We start from the raw sequence: 18,258 nt of genomic DNA, 5'->3' as shown, positions 1-18,258 counted from the left end.
ACCGGATCAAACTCTGGGAGGTTGAAAGTTGCTGGTTTCCATCCAAGAAAAAACTCCTCCGGCGTATGGAAAGGCAAACCAGCATTGAGAGAAAACTGAAGGAAAGAAGCATGAAATAAACAAATAAATTAATGGAGAAGGTGCAGCAGCAGCACTACCATGTACATGGTCTAGAGATGCCTGAATGGAGGAATTTGGTACTATAGTGGTCCAACTGCTGGAAAAGAACCATACATTGTGGGATCTTGTTTTAAAATAAATAAATCGACAAGATTTTCCTCTTTTTGTTGATCATCACAACATAATACAAGTGGGACATGTCTCCACTAGGTATACCTGGTTGCTATCACAATGGCATCTGTATTCGGGGATGGGGGGAATGGCAGAAATCTGGCAAAGTTCACTATGCAGCGTAATGCAATTTTTGGTGAAGAAATTCTTCTCAACACAAAAGGAATATGAATGGAAGCAAGGAACGTAAAAAGAAGAAGGTCAGGTGATTATACAAGTGAAAATGTTGGTGCCTTAATCACTTGAATGAATGAATGAATGATCGTTTTAAGGCCATTTTCCCCGCTATAGCAAGGGTTAGCCTTGCGGGCCCCATGACAATCATGGTTCCCTGTTTGAGGCAATGTTTTTATGGCTGGATGCCCTTCCTGACGCCAACCCTTGGTCACCTCTTACGATGCGCAGGGATACGGTGTACTTATTCTAAACCGGGGTACACACCGGGATCATTCATCCCAGCAAGCTGGTACTCAATTTGCCGACCTCGGAAGGATGACAGGCTGAGTCAACCCCCCTGGTGTTAAATTAGCGATCGACTGGGATTCGAACCCAGGATCCTAGGATCCCAAGCCAGCACCCTAACCACTAAGCCAACACCAGGCTAATCACTTGCTCAAACATTAAATGTGTAGGCTATTTAATTAATGCATTAATTACAACCAATTGTGCTGCAATGCTGCAGAAAATGCTGCAATATGTGTTCACATAATGAAACGCACTATAAGTTAATTGGTATTTGAAGACTCGCTCCATTAAAGAATGAGACCACATACATACATACAGACATACATACAACAAGCAGCGTGAAAGAGTTTGTACCAAGCGGTCGCTGCAAGAGAAATCCTTTTTTTTCTTGCCAGGTGCCCAATTAGCTGGTCGGCCAGCCGCATCTGAAAGGGAGGGCACAATAAAATAATGAAAAGCAAATCGGTCACAATTTAGCACGTTCATTTCTGAAATGTATTTGCCTTGCCAAAGTATCAGTGTATTCACCAGGTGAAAAGGGCTAACATTAATGGGCACCCCTGTTACACTGCTTGCAATTCAGGAAGCATACCAGAAAACTGCGTTGAAAGGCAAAAAAAAGAAGGAATTAAAATAACAAGATGAGGGTGGCAAACAAGAGTTATAATACCAAAAGAAGAACCACCTTTAGAGGCCATTTTTCCCTGCAGAGCAGGGTTGGCCTTTTTTGGGACCATGGTCCCCTTTTTGAAGCAATGTTTTATGGCTGGATGCCCTTCCTGCCACCAACCCTGTTAGTCGCCTTTTGCGACACAGGGAATTTACCAGCGAACTGGTACTCAATTTGCCGACCTCGGAAGGATAACAGGCTGAGTCAACCCCCCTGGTGTTAATTCAGCGATCGACCGGAATTCGAACCCAGGATCCAAGGATCCAAAGCCGGCACCCTAACCGCTAAGCCAACACCAGGCTTAAACAAGAGTTATAATGTGAAATAAATTACATTTCTAAGCAAGTAATTATCCCAGCTGTTATTAAAGTCAGCAAAAATGATACAATGCATTAATGATTACTCCCAACATTAATAATTTATTGTGGCTGCACTTTTACAAAGTATTTACTGCAGCGATTAGAATTTGAAGTATTAAACACGATGGGATCAAGGTCAAAACTCCCTCCACCTTTTCAGCCACCCCATCCCCTCATCCTCCCTTATCCTCCATCCCCCACCCCTGTAGTGCACATAAAACTGAGCACATTCTTCAACCAAAAATAGTGTCTTATGAGGTGATGCATGGCGATTGATTTTATAGTTGTTGGATAGCCCCGGACAGTTCCCTTGAACAAGCCCGCAGCAAGGAGACAGCCAATTTATCTCCCAGAAGCGACCCAGAGATTCCCCACATCTAGGATGGTGTACCCCTGACCTTCACAAAGATAGAGCCACGAGAGAGTAAGAGAGAGTTGAAGAGGGTGAGAGAGACAGGGAGACAGGGAGACAGGGAGACAGGGAGACAGGGAGACAGGGAGACAGGGAGGGAGAGAGAGAGAGAGAGAGAGAGAGAGAGAGAGAGAGAGACAGGGAGAGAGACAGGGAGAGAGACAGAGACAGAGACAGAGAGAGAGAGAGAGAGAGAGAGAGAGAGAGAGAGAGAGAGAGAGAGAGAGACAGAAAGAGGGGTGACAGGAGAGGGAGAGAGAGGAAAAGAGGGAAGAAGAGAGGGAGAGAGGGGGAGAGAGAGAGAGAGAGATAAGAAGGAAAGGGCCGGTCCATGGGGACCGATTGGCACTCTGACCGTGACTCTGCTGCCCTGATGAATCTGGGCAGCAGCAAAGAATGGGGAAAGATTTGGCCCCCGACCTTTGTTGGGGGGGGGGGGCACCATGAAAAGGCATCCCCAATAGTTGTTATTTGAACAACAGATAGTTTTGAATCTTGTTTGCCATTTGTTGAGAGTTCTCATAAATACAACTTAAAGAAAGTGATTTTTTTTTTACTTCCAGAGACGAGTAATGTTCTTCGCTGACCATCACAACTAGTACAGAATAGTTATACTTGTATAACAAGTAAAGGCAAACTAGTAAAGGATGCAGTTAAATTTGCACCTTACTGTTGGATTATTGAGTAGACTAAAATTATAATGAATTATGTGCACTTTCAGGAAAATGGATTTATAGACCGATGAATCAGAATGACTCAAAGTGTAAACATACAATTGTGTTGAGGACATGGGAAGTGTCATTTGTTTCAAATGTCACGCGGTGTATTTATCTTTGCCAGTTGTCTTGGGGGGGGGGGGGGAGGAGGAAGGTTAAAATTCTCTATGTAAAGGTGTATAGTGTAGCGCCACCTCCATGTGGCAGAGGGCATTACAAGTCACCACCGTTTACAGTACAGTATGCCTGGCCCCACGTTTTCCAGTGCAATGAGGTGTTTTTATTTATTTTATTTTTTTGTATACATAATCGAGGCTCGTGAAAGAGCTAACATTTATCACACAAACAAATCAAACAGACAAACTATATAAAAAGGGGAGCGGAAGACAAGATGGGGAGAGAAAAGGAAGCACATAAACACAACATTTGAGAGCAGCGACATCGGAAATGTGTGGGAGGGCTTGGGGGGAGGCGGTGTGGGAAGGGGGGGGGGGGGGAGGCGGTGTGGGAAAGGGGGGGGGGGAGGGAGAAGTATAAACACAAGCACACCAAGGACTTCCAGGAAAGAAGTTGGTATTTCAAAAAAGTGGATTTGGGGTGAAATTAGCAGGGGTAGAAAAGATCAAGGTTTTGGATGGGGGAAGATAAGAGATGGTGGTGAACAACTGTTTTAAAGACCTGGAGGGAGGAGTGGGATTGAAGAGAGCGAGGGAGTTTGTTCCAGAGGCGGGAGAAAAGAGGAATGAAGGTGTGAAGGTGAGCAGAGAGTCTTGATTTTGGCAGTTTAACGATAAGAGGGTTGCAGGCAGATCTTGTGCGACCTGTAGGAATATTTGGGGGACAGAGCCCAGAGAGATCTGGAGGAGCAAGGCTGGAGAGAAGTCGGTAGAAGACAGAAAGACCACCAACCTGCCTGCGGTGAGTAAGTGAAAGGCCCTCGGAGGTAGCTTCATCACGGGAGATTCCAATGATTTTGAACGCTTTGGTTTCAACAGCGTGAAGACGAGCTAGGTGTGAGGCAGGAGCACCAGCCCAGAGGGGAGAGGAGTATTCCATTGAGCTGCGGATGAAAGCCTTGTATGTGGTGAAGAGCTCAGGTGTGCCAAGGAAGGACTTCGCACGACGGAGGATGCCCAGTCGGCGACTGGCTTTGGAGGCCAGATTTGAAATGTGGTTTTCCCAGGAAAGATCATGGCAGATAGTGAGACCCAAAAGCTTGAGTGACAGAACTTCTTGGAGAGGATTATTCAGAAAGTGGATGGGAGGGTTGTCCAGTCGGTCTTTTCGGAGAGACAACGTAAGAGTGTGAGATTTGTCAGGATTGAAAGACATGTTCCACTTGTTTGCCCAGTCAGTGATTTTGTCCAGGTCTGCAGAGAGTGACGAGGCGGCAGACTGCCGATCTGAGGGATGAGGAATGGAGCGGCAGAGAGTGGAGTCATCAGCAAAGAGACAGAGAGGATTTTCAAGAGAGTCGGAGAGATCATTGATGAAGACCAGAAAAAGCACAGGGCCCAGAACACTGCCTGAACAGGAAGAGGAGATGAGAGAAACCCATTCAGGGCCATACGTCGACTACGACTAGAGAGGAAGTCCGCCAGCCATGCGTGGAGATTTCCATGGATACCAAAGGAGGAGGGTTTGGTGAGCAGAGCGGGGTGCCAGACCGTATCGAAGGCACGTGATATGTCGAGGGAGACGGCTCTAATTTCCTGTTTGGCATTGAAGACCTCCATCCATTGTTGAGACAGCAGAAGCAGCATGTCCAGAGTCGAGTGACCTGGTCTGAAACCAAATTGATGATCAGAGATCAAGCCATTGGAGAAGAGGAAAGATTTCATATCCATGATTTTGCTGATAATTGGGAGAAGGCTGATTGGTCTGTAGTTGCTAGGATCTGTTTTTGCACCTTTTTTGTGTAAAGCGGTGATGTTGGCTGATTTCCAAGCAGATGGCAGATGACCTTGAGCAAAAGAGAGGGTGAAGAGAACAGAGAGAGGAAGTGAAAGAGCGGAAGAACAGGATTTTAGGACCCGTGGGCTGATGCCGTCAGGTCCAGTTGCAGAATCAGAGTCGAGGGTTGACAGAAACTTTTCCACCTTGTCAGGAGGAAAGGACACGGAGTGCAGGAGCAGCTGGGTACGACTGGGTACAGTGGGTACAGAGAGGGATGGGTTTGGGACACAAGATTTAGAGGCAAACACAGAGTTGAGGCATTCAGCTTTTTCACGTGCGGAGTCAGCTGTGTAGCCGTTTGAGGTAAGGGAGGGGATGGAGGGGGAACAAACACCAGAAACAGATTTGACCAGACGCCACCAGGATTTGGAAGAGGGAGACAGAATTATAAGCATTCGGCATGTTTTTGTTTCATGCATGTAACCCGGGTTATTTTTTAGGGAGCAATTGAGGGAGCTGTCAGTTGCCCATACAATACCCAAATAAAGGCATGTGGCAGAAGAACATGTTGCATGCTTAGAACAAGGTCGCCCTTAGGGCGGATACTCGGCTAGTAGAATATAAATTAGAAAACAGAAATTGATGCGAATGTGCCGATGGATATGCCTCTGCCCGCATTATATGTCAAACCATTGTGACATTTGATCTCAAAGGTCACATTAAAAAAAATAAAGGTCATGTGAGGGAATTTCCTTATGGATCATTTTCTTGGGTTTGCTTACGGAAAGCAGAAGAGAGAATTTGGAGAGAGATAACATCAGATGCTTCTGATTTGAGCTTTGTTTGCCAAAATGATTTTCAAAGGGCACATGACCTTTTACCTTCGACCTGTTGAACCCAAAATTGAATCAGTTCATCTTTGCATTACAGTCCATACTTGTGAAAAGTTTGCTTGACAATCCTGAAATGGTTCACAAATTGTTGTGGTAACAAACAAAAAACTGATAATGGGTGGACAGATGGACAACCCGAAGAAATAATGCCTCCAGCGTTTGGCTGTGGATGCATAAAAAATGAAAATGAACAGATGTAGTAATGCTGAGTTTTTGAAACTTCATCGGAATTTTACTTTAACAAGATTCCATTAGCATCACCTCCACTGTTTTGCAACAGGTGACACAGGAAGAGCATCCTTAAAAAAGGCAACCTCACTAAATCATTGTACTATAGCAAAAGCAGGAAGCCCTATTGTTTGAAGTATCACAATACATGAATACAATATGATAAATCAAGAAGATAGAGGAAATAAATAAAATGAACAACATTGTTGGCACCACCCCACTAAATTGTGAATTTGTAATACATATTGGAAGGGCTTCACCTCCAACATAGAGGCTTTTCGTTACGTCCACAGAGATTCCATCATTGGCCTGCAGAAAGCAGATGAAAAAACATTCTCAAAATATCACGACTTTAGAAATCAGTTCCAAACATGTAGAATAACTTGGCAATCCCATTAAAGAACAGATTACAAAAGCAACATGTTGTTACATCAGCATATATTCGCACAGCAAGCGCTCACCTTGTCACATAAATACTCCCACATGCCGAGGACAGGCTTGCGGTACACATCCCTACCCGTGGCCACCAACACCTGTACACATTTATTAATCATGAGGAAAGAACATGCACAATTAAAAGACTCCTTGTGCCGAATCATGACCTAAAACAATAAAAGCTAAACTGTTCAACAATGCAAATATTGCATCTTGGTCATTCCATGTGACACCTCAGTGATGCAGGTCGTACACAGAAGAAAAAACAAAAGCCTTTCAAAAAGTGAACAATAAATACTTTTAAAATAGGAATAAACAAAATATTGCCTCATTCGGACTGCATAGTATTCCAGGCCAACAACCGCAAGCTTTTAGAATCCAAATCCTTACCTCTGCAACTCTCAGCCAGATATAAATCCACAACCTCTGTGATCCCAGTTCAGCATCCAGACTGCCACTGTACCCAGACATTTATATTCAAAGGAAGCAGTTTGCTAACCACCGATATAACTTTTCTTTGCTGTCATGCATCTCCCAATACTACTGATTTTGCCTCTAGCATTATCTTGGCATACAATTCCATGTATTGACAACTGAGGAGGAAATCTGACAACCTTAACTTGACAACCTAAGTAAAACCACCTTGGGATCGGGGTTATCTGTTCTTATTAACCACTGGTTTTATAAACCGGCGGCCTGCAGATTAAGTAACAACACAGCGACTCGTGCACTTATTTGGTTATCTATGTACATATGTAGTTCAAAACATTTCATTTTTGGTCAGATCTTCGGTATTTCGACACGTTTCAAACCAAACACAGATTGTGCAATGCATATGGCCTAATTATTAATGAACCGCTGAATATCTGTCTGAACCATTGGCTGTGCAATCAAAAGATCCCGGACATCACCTTGAAATTTTTCAAAACCTTACATATTTTCAAATCGGCACCTCTCAAGACCGATTTGCAGCCGATGAAGATAAGATCGTATTTCAGCATTTGAAGGAGTGCATTCAACTTTTTCATTATCTTCAGTGCGGTCATCATCAGAATCCTGATCCGATGCATTCATATCATTGATGTCTGACCTCTTCATCTTCCTCTTTGTCTTCGTCATCTTCAAGTGTCACCGGAATGTAATCACCAATGGGATAAGTTGTGAAGTTTTGTTGTTCTCAGAGTTTTGTTCCAAGGGCTCTTTTCAGGATCGTCACTAAGCCCCATACAGTCTCCAACTGTAGTTTGTTTATGGTAATTTTCCCAGGGATGGTTTTTAATAGAGTCCCTGTATAAAGAGAGTTGCGCCATGCGCTGACCCGAGATTTCTGGTCACGTGATTTCGTGGCGCCATTTTGTGTCTAACTTCACCGTGCGTGAACGTCAGCTTGGTACGGGAATGTTGTTTATTGCCAAACAAAATGACTGGTTGTTCTGCTTTTGGTTGTTCAAACCAATCTGGGAAATATAAGATGTATAGATTTCCAAGTGATAAAGTCAGAAATATGGAAAAGAAATATGTCAGAATAATAATAAAAATAATAAAGTCAGAAATATATATATATAAAAATATATAAATATATATAAATATATATAAATATAAATATATAAATATAAATATATATTATATAAAATAATATATTATAAAATATATTATATTTATATTATATATATTATATATATTATTATAATATATATAATATATATAATATATATATATTATATATATTATTATATATATATTATTATATATATAATAATATATATATTATTATTATATAATATATATATATATATATAATATAATAATATATATATAATATTAATATAATAATATATATATAATATTAATATATATATATATATAATATATAATTATATAATAATATATAATATATATATATATATATATATATAATATATATTATTATATATATTATTATATATATATAATATATATTATTATATATATATATATAATATATATATATTATATATATTATATATATTATTATATATATTATATATATATATATATATTATATATATATTATATATATTAAAATAATAATATATTATATAAAATATATATAAAATATTATATAATTTTATAAAATATATAAAAAATATAAATATATATAAAAAATATATATAAATATAAATATATATATAAATAATAAAATAAAAATTATAAATAATAAAAAAATAACAAAATAATAAAAAGTCAGAAATATGGCAATACCACGTACAGAATTTGTTTTAAGTGTGTTAGACTATATGTCGGCTGGAAGTCCTACACCGGAATTGCTCTCGGCACCCTTTAAAAAATATTGGATATGCCCACACTCCTTTCTAAAAGTTATTAAAATTCAGAGAACGACAGCATTGGTTTGTCTTACTTATAATGTTAGCTCTTATATGCAGTGTTGGCTTGTAATATGCATTGCCATACCACTTTTAATATCACCACACAGCTCTTTTTCACAGCAATAGCTGAGTTTTTGACAAAACAAATATCACCTGTATGTAATAATAAGACTAAATATGTGGAGTAAATTTTTTTTTAGCAGGTTTAGAATATATCACCCCATATCGCGAATGTACATGTATATCTAATCCAACACACTTAGACACAAAATGGCGTCCAAATTTGAGTTGACACAACTCTCTATATACAGGGACTCTAGTTTTTAAGATTTCTGTGAGTTTCTTCTTTATCATTCCCATTGCCCCAATTATCACTGGTACAATTTGGTGCTCTTCAGCTTCCAGGATCTTTTCACTTCATTCTTGAGGTCTTGGTATTTGGTCATTTTCCTGATTTCTGCATTATTTAGGCCAGAATCGCTGCATACTGCTTTCTCAATCGGCAATGCTGTATTTTCCTTTTCGTTACTGAGTACTATTTATGGTCGCAATGCTTTGTTTTCTATGTTCACGCTGGATGGGATCATCAGGTCATACGTGAGCATTATGTCCTTGTTTTCAATGATAACTTTTGGTTCATGTTTCCATGAGTTTTGTGGAACTGGGATATTGAAATTTCTGCAGATGTAGTGGTGTCCTTTGGTGTAGTGTCCTTGGTCCTTGGTCTTGGGCATTAATAATGATTTGTTGTCCGTCTCAGCTGAGCTGACCTCTTCTTAGCCATTCCAGTGATCCTTCTTTGTCTATCCCCAATCTGTCCAAATAAAACATATTTCCCTGCTCTTTTGTCTTTCTTGCAGTTGTCACTATATATCTACTGGTATTTCATCTTGGATTTTACTTTTGTCTTTTTTGCAATCGTTGGGGCTGCATTTGTTGCTGTTTCGGTTTGGTGTATGACATTTTCGAATTGCACCTGTTTTTGGAGGTTTTTTGCAAAGTGAGTGAGAGATACCTTTTCTGCTTTGTTGTGTTCATGCTTGTACACAAATTGTATTTGGTATTCTGTTGAGCTTTTCACGTACTCTGCTAATGCTGCAGTCGTCGCACTTTGTGCACTTGATCGAGTTCCATCAGGTCGCCACCTCCCTCTTTTCTCGGCAGGTATATTCTTGGGATGCACTCATTTTTGGAAAACATTTTATGGATAGTGAGGAGTTTCCTTGTTTTGATATCTAGTTTTTTGATATCATCTTGGGGCCAGTTTCCTATTCTGTAGCTGTACTGGAACACTGTTACTGCTAGTTGGTTTGTGGCTTTGATTTTGTTTCTTTGGGTGAGATATGTTTTCAGGAACAGCCTCGTTCTCTGCAGGTATTCTCTGGTAATTGTTTTGCGCTTTTTTATGACAAATTTGGTGGCCCTCTTCTTATCCAAGGTATTTGTAAGATGGTTCATTGTATCTAGGTCGATTTTTATGTTTGTCCGTTTTTGTTGGTCTACCTTGCACGAATGTGCACTTGGCACACTTATCTAGGCCAAATTCCATTTGGATGTTGTCGGAGAACCGTTTCACTAATTTCAGTTGTTCTGCCAATTTTTCGTTGTTCGGTCATTCGCAAAGAGTTTTAAATCATTCATATACAGTGGATGTGTCACCTTTCTTGTTTCTTTGGACGTTATTTTATCGAATGTCAGGGTGTATCCGTGTCCTTGCTCATTAATGAGGTTACTTAGTGGGTCCAGGGCCAGGCAAAACAGGAGAGGGGAAAGGCTGTCTCCTTGGAAGATCCTGCGTCGTATCTTTACTCTTGGTATTTCAATCTTTCCTTCTGAGTGCTGCAGAATTTGTGTGGTATTCCATAGATCCATGGCTTTCTCAATCAGCTTGATTAATTTGGGGAATTTATCTTGTACATTTGCATGCACTTTATCATCCATGAATGTGGGACACTGTCAAAAGCTTTTTCATAGTCTATCCATGCTGTGGACAATTTGGTTCTTCTTGTATTGCAATTTTTGAGTATGGCCTTGTTTAGTAATAGGTGGTCTATTGTTGCATAACATCCTCTCTTGCATCCCTTCTGTTCTGTCTACTATAGGTCTCCTTGTTGTGTTAGGTGGTGGTACATCGTTTTTTACATCACAATGTAAAAAAAATCTTCTACCGAACCACTTAACAGATCAATGCAAAACTTCATGCATATCATCGACTTGCCATGGGGAATATAGTTTGAAATGTTTTTCATATTCTTCATTGACACAATGTAGCCTTCATGTGCACAAAAGTGGTCATTAAATATCCTGATACTCAATAAAAGTACGGATAATGGCAATGTATGTGACATAATAGGGTGCAAAGATGATATGGGTATGTGGGCCATAATAGTACCATATTCAGTTAATAGTATTTTTGTTCAGAATGAGCGAGCGAGGTGAAACTATGTGCTCCACCAAGTGTCGTTCTAGTTGTGGTTTGTTACTGAGCTGGTTGCTGAGAGATGTGCAATGGCTGGAAATTCTAAATCGAGGTTATTGTTGATTGCAGTCCAGAACCTTTACATTTATAAACAATCTCGTGGGGGAAAACGAGAAGGATTTGGCAGAACAGCCCACACAACAAACAAATAAACTGTCTCTCTCAACAAGGCTCAAGTTGAGTGCTTCAGTCACCACAAAAAGCCCCTATTGAAAGTCATCTGGTGAACAAAATATCAGGCATGAGCCTTGTTGAAAGACAAAGTGTATTAGTTGCTTGTACGGATAGTTTTGCCATGTTTATAAACCTGACATTTCAGCAGTAAACTTAAGTCTCCACTTCTGAGTCCAAAAACTTTTATGCAATAAATTGCTCTCATCATTGCTCTTTAGCCTCACCAATAACTGTCATCAGCATGCAACACAAACGACTCCCATATCAAAATAATAAAAACAACTACAGCAGCACTCGGTAGAGCGCATACCTCAGGCTGAACAATTTACATTTTGTATCCCACTGATAGGCTGGATCTGGATCCGGAACTGAACCAAAATCGAATTGGCTTGTTCTTGTCACCTAACCAACTCATCCACCTAGTTTTGTCATAACTCGTCAACAACTTTTTGAAACATCATGCTATACTGTATGTCGTTTTGGTGAAGAATTACATATCTTTTGGTGAAGAATGAAGAAAAAATTACCCATCTCAATGGTGAAGAATTACATAAAAAATGAAACAAAAAATCGTATCCAGATCCAAATGTTCCTCAAAATCGAAATGATTTGTCCTCGTCACACACCCAACTTTGTCCACCAAGTTTCGTCCGAATCATTCCATAACTTTATGAGATATCATGCTATACTGGTATCGGTTTTGGCCCTATATCTCAATGGTGAAGAATCAAATAAAAAATTCTAGTAGCCGGATCTGGATCTTCACCAAAATCTAATAATTTCTCCCTTGTCACACACCCAACCTCTCTACCAAATTGTGGACGAATCCATCCACAACGTTTGAGATATCCTGTTCACAGACAAACAGACAGGCATGAATGAAAACGTAGCCTCACTCCACCTTTGGTGGTGGAGGTAATAAAGTGCAGAAAGGGAAACAATCCGAGCAGTGAGCTCTCTGACAACTCCTCTAGTTACAGATCTCCAAGTCTGACATTTTATCATGAACTTATTCACTGCTTCCAATCTGCTATTTTATACCATTCAGTTTAAACTCACCATAAAGGTCATTTGGTGGTAAGCTAGCATAACAGATGATTTAAAAGAAAGATGCATTTCCTTCTAAATTTGCTCTTTTGCCTCTGTCTCTACTCCTCCTTATATGGTTCCTCATCTCTTCTTTCATAACTCTGAAAAAAGACCATTATTCCCTCATATAATCTCTACCAAGTCCAGCAGCTATGGTTCTATATAATCACCTTCCATTATTCTGAAAGAGCTCGGTAGTCTCCTTGATCCTGTCCATCTCGTCCACAAATCCAATCAGTTCATACTTTCTCCACCATGGATGCGTTAAAAATCAGCCAATGCAAGATTTCCCCCAAATATTCCTGCAGGACGTAGATCTGTCAGTAACCCTCTTATGATGAAACTGCCAAAATCAAGAATCTCTGCTCACCTTCACTCTTTCATTCCTCTTTTTCCACCTCTGGAACAAACTCCCACGCGCTCTTCAATCCCACTCCACCCTCCAGGTCTTTAAAACAGCTGTTCACCACCAACTCTTATCTTCCCCCATCCAAAACCTTGATCTTTTCTACCCCCATTAATACACACCAAATCCACCTCTTTCAAATTCCGTTTTCTTTCCTGAAAGTCGTTGTAGTGTCCATTTGTTTATCGCATGTATCTGCCCCAGTCCTCTCCCTTCTACAGATCTCCTGATGTTCCTATTCTCTAATGTTGTTGTCCTTCCCTCTCTCTCCCCCTCTTGTCTCCTGCTCCCTTTATTATATGTTCTATGTGTTAGCTCTTACACGAGCCTCGACCTAGTATACAAAAAAAAGAAAGAAAGATGAAGCACAGAATACAAAAGGAAAAGGGGATGGGGTTTTGGGAGGTGTTGGTGAACAGCTCATTCACTACGATGTGGCCATGGCACAGTACCTGTACTGGCAACTGGAGTGTTTCGATGATGGCTTCCACTTTAGTTTTGAATACTTCAGGTTGGAGCTTGCCTCGGGATATACCCATTTGGTTTGTAAGAAAAACCACCTTGAGAGGAGAGGGTCAAGGTGAAACATCAAGCATATCATCATATTAATGGTCTATAGTCTATAGAAAATAATTATATCTAAGGGGCCATCTACAAATTAAATAGCAAGTGGGTGTAAGATTTTCAAATAAAAAAAAGAGAGGGAGAGAAGCAAAGAAGACAACCAACAAGGGAGTACAAGGAAAGAAGAGCTACAAAGGTTGTCCGAATCATTTTGGCTGTGGGCGTGCAAGTGTGTGTATGCACACGCATCAGCTCTTCCATGATCAATATTATTATTAGCTGAAGAAATACAAAAACTGAAAGGAATTTAAAAAAATATTGGAACGGGATATTCACTAATTAATTAATTATGCCATTCATTTCATTACCTCCACTACCGAAGGTGGATGGTTGTTATGCTTTCACCCTTGTTTGTCTGTCTGTCCATTTGTTTGTTTGTTTGTCTGTGAACAGGATTTTTTTTTTGAAGTTGTGGACAGATTTGGATGCAACTTGGTGGACAGATTAGGCATGTGACAAGAACACATTGATTCGATTTGATGAAGTTCCAGATCCGAGAATTTGTAAGTGATTCTTCCCTATTGAGAGATAGGGAGAAAACGATATACAGCACGATATCTCAAAAAAGTTATGGACTAATTCAGACAAAACCTGGTAGACAGGTTGGATGTGTGACAAGGATGAATTGATTACATTTTGGTGACAATCTGGATACAATAATGTTTTAAATGATTTTTCACTTCTGAGCGATAGGGCCAAAACGATAACTCAAACTTATGGACGGATTCAAAACGAAACTTAGTGGATGAGTTGGGTAGGTGACAAGAACAAACTCATTAGATTTTGGTTGTTGATCAGAGCGTAAATTGTGTAGCTTGGTGGAGGTACGCGCTCCAGCGAGGGTCATTCTAGTTAATGAGACGTTATTTCACAGCATAATTCAGAAATTTGCTTCATCACAAAATTATGGATCTTGCTAAATGAGCATCGAGGGGTCAGAACATTTTTATGCAAAGAAGGTGTATCAGCTCCAAATAAATCCACAAACACATTGTGGTCATGTGTGGCGAAGGTGTACCGTCAGATTATACAGTAACCAAACGGGTGGCATGAACGCGAGTCCTTTGAAGATAACTTTACTTCAGGGTGGTGACCCGATGTTTCCCAGGTTGAGGTACATTAATCACCTAGTCTTTATCCATGAACACTTAGGCATGGCAAAGGTCTCAAGAAGATGTATCCCCAGAAAATTAAGCATTCATGATTGACAGCAGCTGCTGGCATCACGTTATGAGTTTCTAGAATTGTTCAACGGCGATACAGCCAACTTTATTGTTTGTTTGGTAATTGGTGATAAATGTGGTTTCAACCCTGGAATCATGAAACCAAAATAAGGGATCACCACCACCAAAGAAACTTCGCATCCAACAAGGTTTTCTGGGATGCAAAGGGAATCGTGCTGATTTATGAGGTGCCTCACAAAACTACAATCACAAGGGGAATATTAGACCAGCCTCATACAAATATTGCGGCATGGCATTAGGAACTAGAACGGCACTCAGTAGAGAGCATACCTCTGCCTGGTTGGCCATATCACTCAATGGTGAAAAATCACTTTAAAATAAATAAATAAATCTCATATCCGAATCCATATTCAGATCTTCAACAAAATCGAATATATTTGTCATTGTCAGACACCCAACCGGTCGACTAAGTTTAGTACAAATCCGTCCACAACTTTTTGAGATATCCTGCTATGTATCGTTTTTGGCCCTATCTCCCAATGGTGAAGAATCACTTTAAAAATTATAGTAGCCGAATCCGTATCTTCCCCAAAATCTAATCATTTCGTCCTTGTGACATACACTACATCTCTGCCATATTTCGTCCGAATCCACCCACAACTTTTTGAGATTTTTTTTTCACAAAACAAACAAACAGACAGAGGTGAAAACATAACCTCCATCCACCTTTGGTGGCGGATGTAACAATGGCTAAGGGGATTTTACCACCATGCGTGTTCCTTCTACAAGACCACATGCCTCTGTGCGCTAAGCCAGTGTTGCGCAGACTGATATTCATTACTTAGATTAGAAGCTGTAGGATCACTGCATCACTTCTTACCCCTCTTCCCTTGTACAGGACATCCCAAAAAATCGTGACTGAAATAGCATTCCGAAAATTTACATTTTACTGGCACAGAAGGTTTGAAGGATGAATAGAGCCCATGCATTGAAATCAAAGAGCAATCTATGGAACAAAGATGTTCGGAAGTTGATTTCTGCAGTTTACTTTCTGGACTTGGACCATTGTATCCTGTTCTAAGAACCATTTGAATGCCCTTGTAACGATGCATCTTTGCAATATCTGAGAATTCAATACAATTTCAAGTTCCTTATTAGTTACAGTCCAATAAACTAATGTTGAATTTCCAGTTGAGTAGAATTTGTTTGAATTAACTTCTAAAGCTGTATTAGACTTCCAGAAGTGTTACCTTGTATCCATCAGCCAGGAGCTGTTTTAACTTGGGTAGAATCTCTGGGTAAAGGATCCTGCAAGGGCAGAGACTTCGCTTAATGAGGTCATACATCAAAACTACACTTGTACACATTGTGACATAATATCTTTAAAGTAAACATTAACAACACAATTTGGTGACAAAAATAACAACTACCTCCTATGGAATGGAGGAGCAGGATAACTTTATTTCCTGGTGTAATCACACCACAGCAAAAGTAAGTTAGAGAAGAGTGAGTAAACCAGTATAAGTATGGAGTAAAAGGAGAGTATCACCAAGAGCATGACGATATAAAATAGCACTCTCCTTATGGATGATAAAGGTGGGAGCGAGTTCCGGTCCTAAATAGTGTGGAAAAGCTATTGGCAAAATGTTGTCAGGTTTGTCAAAATATGTTATATTTAACTACCAAGTCATTGACATCACCGTGGAACAAATGATAAACGAAGTTTGAAAATATTCACCACATACAAAATATGGCTGCAACCCATGTCGTGTCCCAAAGGATGCCTGTTGTGGCAGAGCAGAGCAGAAAAGACAAGTAGGCCTTTAGGTAGGCTTTAATCAACACAATAGTGGCCAGGTGCACAAGAAGAGGCCCAAGCAGAGCTTGAAGTCCTTTAGAGGGAACGTAGCATGGAGCGGATCGTAGGTAGCCCACATGCCGTCGGCTGACCCGCTTTTATACAGTAACGATCCCAGAACACAGGAAGTGAGGCATCAAGAATACTGGAATTATGTCAATGCCATATTTTCCTTTTTACTCCACCTATCCGCACATTATATTTTGACCCATTTCTCGAGGAAATCTGTAAAAGGAGATTCCCAAATCGGTATTTAATCTCCTGGTACATTCTGGAGCATAGCAACTCTTCATCACGATCATTAATAACGATGAAGATGCAGACTGTTTCTTGCCACTAATTACCTCGCCACTAAAGGTGGGTGGAGGTTCTGTTTTCACTCACCCCTGTCTATTTGTTTGTCTGTGAGCAGGATATCTCAAAACGTTGTGGACAGATTAGGACGAAATTTGGACAGGTTGGGTTGGGTGTGTGACAAGGATGAAATGATTAGATTTTGGTGAAGATCTGAATACGGATCTGGATACGAGATTAAAAAAAAAATTTTTTAAAGTGATTTTGCACCATTGGGTGATCATGCCAAAAATGATATATAGCATGATATTTCAAAAGCTTGTGGACAGATTATGACAAAGTAGTTGAATGTGTTGGTTAGGTGACGAGAATAAACCAATTTGATTTGGGTCAGGTCCGCATCCAGATCCACCCTACGAGTGGGATACAAAACATAAACTGTTCAGCTGGGCGGAGCCATATGTGCTCTACCAAGTGCCATTCTAGTTCAAACTTTTAAGGGCATCACATGGACATGTCACATGCATCAGGGCAAGAAGAAGAAGAAACATCTTAGGCCTAAATGATGGAAATAACCTACCTGTAGAGAGTCAATAGCAATATCTGTACTTGTAGACTTGGATAAAACAACATGATATGAAATCAGAAAGAAGCCTAATTTGAATGCTGAATAAACATCATTTATATAGTACAGTACGACCCCGACATTCGCCAGGAATGCATTTCTTAAAAATGCCGTGAATGTCAGGTGATTGGTTCAATGAGAAAAGGGAGATCGGTACCTGGCGGTTCATGATTAATAAGAGAAAATTTTGAAATCTTACGAAAATGAATGCACATCATTACAGTTTCATTAAAAATGCTTACAGGTACTGTTTCCAATTTTTTAAAAAGATATAGCATGATTAAGATAAGGAATGGTGGTGGGGATTATTTTATGCCCACATACAGCTGGTTTATGTGTGGTGATGCTTGGAAGATGCTTTTAGAAGTGTTATGTGTGTGGGTAGTGGGAAATGGTTTTTGCACCCGTGAAAAACTACAAGTGGGCACATGACCGTGAATGGAGAAGCACGTCACAATGTATGAACCGCGAATATGTGGGGCCCACGAATGTCGGAACCGCAAATGTCGGAACCGCAAATGTCGGAACCGCAAATGTCGGAACCGCAAATGTCGGGGTTTCACTGTATATATCGATTCATCCTTACAAACGCGACGTTTTTTAAAAATACTCCATGTCTAAAATAATTTTATAATCAATTTTAATAACTGAGTGAAAAAAAAAAAATCAAACAAAACACACAAACACAAACCCACGACTTGGTGACATGCACATGACCTGAATAAAAAACAAAAATGTGAAACAAGAGACTAAGAAAGACAAGCAGAAAAGTTAATGACTCAGCAATTATTATT

General features: G+C 39.9%; 1 protein-coding gene across 6 annotated transcripts in view; it reads right to left on the bottom strand.

The window, feature by feature from the left end:
• The window catches only part of PNKP (polynucleotide kinase 3'-phosphatase), a 166,229-nt gene that overhangs the window by 30,416 nt on the left and 117,555 nt on the right, over positions 1 to 18,258 (bottom strand). For 5 of the 6 annotated variants that reach the window (XM_078784345.1, XM_068129150.2, XM_068129152.2 and 2 more), the window contains 6 exons: positions 15,938 to 15,995; positions 13,332 to 13,439; positions 6,392 to 6,463; positions 6,191 to 6,239; positions 1,111 to 1,181; positions 3 to 95 (listed from right to left, as the gene is read on the bottom strand). In XM_078784345.1, the coding sequence (XP_078640471.1) occupies positions 3 to 95; positions 1,111 to 1,181; positions 6,191 to 6,239; positions 6,392 to 6,463; positions 13,332 to 13,439; positions 15,938 to 15,995 (451 nt within the window). The remainder of the gene's footprint in view (positions 1 to 2; positions 96 to 1,110; positions 1,182 to 6,190; positions 6,240 to 6,391; positions 6,464 to 13,331; positions 13,440 to 15,937; positions 15,996 to 18,258) is intronic. The other variant, XM_068129153.2, reaches the window with a different exon arrangement.

This window comes from Myxine glutinosa, chromosome 9 (genome assembly GCF_964187855.1).
Source record: "Myxine glutinosa chromosome 9, kmMyxGlut1.1, whole genome shotgun sequence".
Classification (NCBI taxonomy): Eukaryota; Metazoa; Chordata; class Myxini; order Myxiniformes; family Myxinidae; genus Myxine; species Myxine glutinosa.
The sequence above is the reverse complement of the archived record's forward strand: the minus strand, read 5'-3'. Positions and strand labels throughout refer to the sequence as shown.